The sequence below is a fragment of the Mus pahari genome, chromosome 21, assembly GCF_900095145.1.
Source record: "Mus pahari chromosome 21, PAHARI_EIJ_v1.1, whole genome shotgun sequence".
Taxonomy (NCBI): domain Eukaryota; kingdom Metazoa; phylum Chordata; class Mammalia; order Rodentia; family Muridae; genus Mus; species Mus pahari.
Genome location: NC_034610.1, coordinates 20,417,633 through 20,422,704, shown reverse-complemented (window position 1 = coordinate 20,422,704; position 5,072 = coordinate 20,417,633). Strand labels below are relative to the sequence as shown.

Genomic DNA, 5,072 nt, shown 5'->3' with positions numbered 1-5,072 from the left:
TTGATCCTCAGGGAGCATGGGAACATGTGGCAATTTCCTCTGGAGCAGATATCACTAGATAGGGGAGCAGAGGCCAGAATGGCGTCAGGTGTCTGTAACTCTCCTCCCTTCCCCCAACAGTCCAGGACAAGAAACAAGTCCCCCTACCCCCCCCCCAGCCCCAGTCACAGGGTTTAACGCCCCTCCTGGCTCCATCCTGGGAGCCCTGGGCAGTAAGCGCGCTGAGTTTTGGGGGGGGGGTGGTAATTGGGTGTGACTGGGGTGGGATTCTGCCTGGATAATTTCTCTGAGTGGGGCTGACTACAGGAGAGCCCTTGTCATCAGAGGGAGGTGAGCCACGCCTCAGGCCGGGAGATAAAAGGGAGAGAGAACAATGGACTATGCCCAGCAGACATACTGCTGGTGACATAGAAGAAGCCAGGCTTGGTGGGGCTCTAAGAGGGGCTGTGGGGGGTACCTGGTCTCTCCTGGACAGACCATTTCCCCTGAAGTGTGGAAGATGATAGGCTCTTGGACAAAGCCTGGTTGTGTCCGAGTTCTGGAATACCAACGGATAGCCTCTTCACCCTGCGCCACGCCACTCGAGGTGGGAAACTAAAGAGCTCTTTATTTGAATGAGGCAGTGAGGCCAGGTGCCAGCCCCAGTCACTGGTAGCCAGCCAGCTGGAGGACACTGGGGTAGCGGTTGCGGTGGGTCATACACTTCTGGCGGTCGATGAAGAGGCTGTTGGTCTTGACTGCGATGTCCTTCTCCAGACTCATGCGTGAGTCCTCCAGGTTCCGCAGTGCCTGCTCCGCATCCTGAAGCTTCTCCTTTAACACTCTGAGGGACATGTTCAGCTCCTCCACCTCGCTCAGCAACCTGCAAGGGAAGGAGCGGTAAGCTGGGGGAGAGACCAAGGAAAGGGCAGTGACGCTACAGAGGATCCCAACAGGCTTACAGGGACTCCACCAAAGTGGCTAGTGTTGCAAAAATTCCTGGGAACTTGCATGGGTTAAAAAGACCCTCGTTTCCAGTCCAAAGGGGGCCTCCCTCAGCTGCGCTGGAGCAGGGAAAGGGAGTTTTGAAACACTGCCACCTTGTGGCGAAAATAAGCAATGGCATCCTGAAAACTGATTTCTAGAACAAAATTACGGTAGAGGAAGAAGGAAGAAGACAGCCGCTTATGCTTAGAAGGGCATACTGGAATTGCCCTGCCTGGCTTCCCTGCCCTGTGGCCTCAGGAATCTTAGGTTTCCAGACCCTAGGCTCCTTCCAGGAAGGCAAAGCATCCCAGAGTGGCTACAGGATCCTGTGTTGTTTCTGACACTCAAAACCCCTCCAGAGTCCTCCCCACAAGCCCCATGTCTGCTCATATGTAGGACTGATCCTGCAGGAGGGGCTCATGGTAGACTCAAGCGCTGGGGGAGACTATAGGGCCTCAAGGATGACCGCAGCCTCCCAGGGCTGCTGAAACAACAAGCAGTACCTGAACTGGGCATTGTCCCGGCACAGCTCCACATTGGGCCGGTGTGACCGCTGGTAAAGGCGAGTCTGGGCCACACGCAGAGGGGCCTCCTTGTCCTTGATGGCCTGCTTCAAGGCTGCAATCTGGTGTTCCTGGTCCGTGATCTCCCTCAGGGTCTGGAAGGGCAGTATGTGAACCCAAGGCTGACTCAAACCTGAAGCAAACAGGACACCTGTGTGTCCTAACCCAGCATGTGGGATGGGCTAAACCAGTTGCTCCTTCATCTCCCAGCCTGGACAAGACACTCAGTCCTCGGCCCGTGTCCAGGGGCAGCCCCTGTACAAGGCTCTCAGCCGGTCTCATGAGTCAGGGCAGTAGTCTGTTTGCTCTCTAATGCTGGCTACAAAAGTCCTGTCTTAGAGGCTAGATAGGCCACAACGGGAGCTTAGAAGCAGGACCCCAAACCACTCTATGCTCCCATACGATCTTCCTTCCAACCCCCAAAGCACGCAGCTCCTGCTGGCCAGCCTTCTGCCGTGGAGGTGCAGATCACTCCCCAAAACTGCTTTTACATCAAATCAGAGAATCTACAGAAGTGTATGGATGTCTGCTTCAGGGTGAGCTGGTCACAGAAGGACCCTTGAAGCCAAGTGGTGACTTAAGCAAAGTGAATAGCAACCCTGGACCCTGTGGTTAAGGGAACCCAAGTCCTAGGCAAGGGATGGGCGTGGCTTGAGTGGGGCCCAATGGGCGTTCGGAGGACGAGAAGGAGACGTGCACAGAGGTGAGTAGGTGTACCCTAAGCATGGGATGGGCTCGCTGGTAGGCGTGTCCTGATGTGCTCAAACAAGTGGGCGTGTCCAAAGGCGGGCGAGCCCTGCGGCCCCACCTTTCGAAGGTGGTGCTGCAGCTTCTGGAGTGCGTCGTCCAGCTCTTGGCAGCGGCTTGAGAAGGCCGCGTTCACTGCATCGCACTGTAGCCGCAGGTCCTCGGCCGTATCCCGCAAGATGCAGTCAATTAACTTCCTCAGGTTAACCGAGGCTAGCCGCTCGCGCTCGGCTCGAAGCAGGTTGTCTTGATTGAACTTGGCCCACGTCTCGGGCGTGGAGGCACTGAGGGTGGAAGTTGCGGCCTGGTCAGGGAGTAGCCACACAGAGACTCCCGCACTGTCAGCGATCCCCAGTGTACCCCGTATTCCTCCCTCACACAGATATACCGAGGTTCTCCCAGGCCTCTAGAGATGGTTGCTTGCCCTCTACTGGCCACGAGCAGAAACGCTTTCCAGGCCACCCACAGGGCACCAGCCCTGTGTGAATTGTGGGTGCCAGGCACTTGAGTAAGGGGCTTTCCAGTTAGTCCACCCCAGCAGCAGACAGAGCTTCCCCAGGAGAGCTGGGCCAGGTCCTCGTGGGGCAGGAGTCCTTCCTCAGATTTTGGAAATAGAGCCGAGAGAGTGGCAGGGACAAACGGGATACAGAGCCTAGAATCCTACCTCTCCTCGAACTTGCTGGAATGCGGATAGAACTGCACCTGGGTGCTCTCGTTGGTGTAGCGGGCGCAGGTATCGTCAATGTTATAGACTTCCACTTTGTCTGACCAGTTCATCTCACACGACTCCTTATGTTCCCTGTTCAGCCTGGAGGGTGTGGGAGGGGCGGGGCTCAGGGCTCACTGTGTGCCAGGGAGCACTGGGAAGCAGGCCCCATTTCAGCTCCAGTTTGTGCTCAGACAGCCTTCCGTGGCCAGCAGTGCTCAGCTTCCAGAACAAACGTGGAGAGAGTCGCATTCCCTGAGCAGAGCCTGCATACCACTGACTAAGATTTAGAAGCCTTCTGATCTCTCAGCCACGGCGTCAGGTCCCTACCTGTCCTGCCTCCGCCTCAGTCCAGCCTTGGGGGACAGAGTTCAGGGACACCCAGCCCTCAGGTCCCTCAGGGGCTGCTGTGACCCACCGTATCTGGCCCACGGCTTGTCCCATCGTCCTCTTCAGGAGTTCCTGGATGTTCCTGATGAGCTCAGTTTCCTGGAGACGAGAGCGGTCCCCTCTGAGCAACCCTGCTCAGAGACTCGGGGACTCAGCAGGAGCCAGGGCCTCACCAGCATTGACTTTTGCCCTAATCTCTGCCCCCTTCTACCCCCAGAAAAAGGAGTATGAGTTCAGCCCTTGTGTGTGGGGTTCACTCTGGGTAGTTTTAGCATGTTGTGAGTGAGTGTCTCCTCTAAAGGGTGTCCTTTTGTCCTTTTGCTGTTGGATCACCTAAGACAGCTGCCCAGACTCTGGGATCATCCCCAAAACTCCCAGTTTACTGAGGAGCATATCAGTCTTCTATCAGGCTCTAGACTGCCTCTGAGGAACCCAAGCCCACAGGACATCAGACGCCCTCTGTCTGCCCACTTCTCACCAAGACTAGGTAGGAAAGTCTAAGTTTCCTTTTACTCCAACATTTTCTGGGTGCCAGGATTATTTCGTGCTCAAGCCCACATGGGCCATGATCTCCGGTGTCCAGTGTCCTCTGTACCCTCCCATCTCTGCACCCAGTGGCAGAAGTGGGCAAGGCCTAGGGGTAGGACAGGAGTTTTCTGAGGCCCCAGCCTGGCGGTTTATTCCCCAGCCCCATCATTCATCCTTGCCCACAGGTCTAAGGCCACCACAGGAGGCGGCAGCTCTGAGGGATTCCGAGTTGTGTGGCACCCAGGCCTGAGTAACCCCATAATCACACAAGGTTCCCCAAAGCAAGCTGTGCTGGGGTGTGAGGGAAAGATATCTGGTGGTAGGAGGGGGAGGTGGCAGGGTTTGCTTTTGGTTCAGTTTAGGTTTTGGTGTCTGTTTGTTTAAGAGTCTCACATGTAGTCCAAGCTGGCCTGGAGCTCATGGTCCTCCTTCCTCAGTTTCCATTACGCTGGAATTATAAGTGTATACTAGGAGAACATTGAAGCTGGGGCTCTGGGGAGAGAGAGCAGATGCCATGGGCATCCACAGCCCTCCATACATGCAACACTGGCTGGCCCGGCTTTCTACCCTGAACACCAATAGCACTGCAAGGGGCATGCATGGTGGTACGGGGGAGCCTTTGGCTTAGCCAAAAACAAAACAACCTCAGCCAGAAGACTGTGGCGCATGCCTTTAATCCCAGCACTTGGGAGGCAGAGGCAGGTAAATCTCCTAGTTTGAGGCCAGCTTTGGTCTACAGAGTGAGTTCCAGGATAGCCAGAGATATACAGAGAAACCCTGTCTTGGAAAAACAAACCAACAACAACAAAAATCCCCTCAGAGTCAGACTTAACATCTTTGAAATCTTGTGGGCTGGAAGGAATCCCAAAAGAGAGAAAGTTACTTGGATGTGGTAAAAATCCCACTGTCTGAAGGATCAGGAGTCCTGCATGGGCACAGTGCTGTGTGAACCCCAAGGCCCTGTGCTATCTCTGTGAGTGCCAGAGCCTGCCCCCCACCCTGAGCCTGCCTCCCACCCAGAGCCTGCCTCCCACCCTGAGCCTGCCCCCCACCCTGAGCCTGCCCCCCACCCTGAGCCTGCCTCCCACCCTGAGCCTGCCTCCCACCCTGAGCCTGCCTCCCACCCTGAGCCTGCCCCCCACCCAGAGCCTGCCCCCCACCCTGAGCCTGCC

General features: G+C 56.2%; 1 protein-coding gene across 4 annotated transcripts in view; it reads right to left on the bottom strand.

Moving 5' to 3' along the window:
- Positions 1 to 594: 594 nt before the first annotated feature.
- Tekt4 (tektin 4) overlaps positions 595 to 5,072 on the bottom strand; it is a 25,723-nt gene continuing 21,245 nt past the window's right edge. For 3 of the 4 annotated variants that reach the window (XM_021221714.2, XM_029533107.1, XM_029533109.1), the window contains exons 3-7: positions 3,401 to 3,471; positions 2,941 to 3,084; positions 2,338 to 2,560; positions 1,470 to 1,624; positions 595 to 862 (exon numbers count right to left, since the gene is read on the bottom strand). In XM_021221714.2, the coding sequence (XP_021077373.1) occupies positions 646 to 862; positions 1,470 to 1,624; positions 2,338 to 2,560; positions 2,941 to 3,084; positions 3,401 to 3,471 (810 nt within the window). In that variant the 3' untranslated portion in view covers positions 595 to 645. Of the gene's footprint in view, positions 863 to 1,469; positions 1,625 to 2,337; positions 2,561 to 2,940; positions 3,085 to 3,400; positions 3,472 to 3,850; positions 3,929 to 5,072 lie in introns of those variants that run through there. The other variant, XM_029533108.1, reaches the window with a different exon arrangement.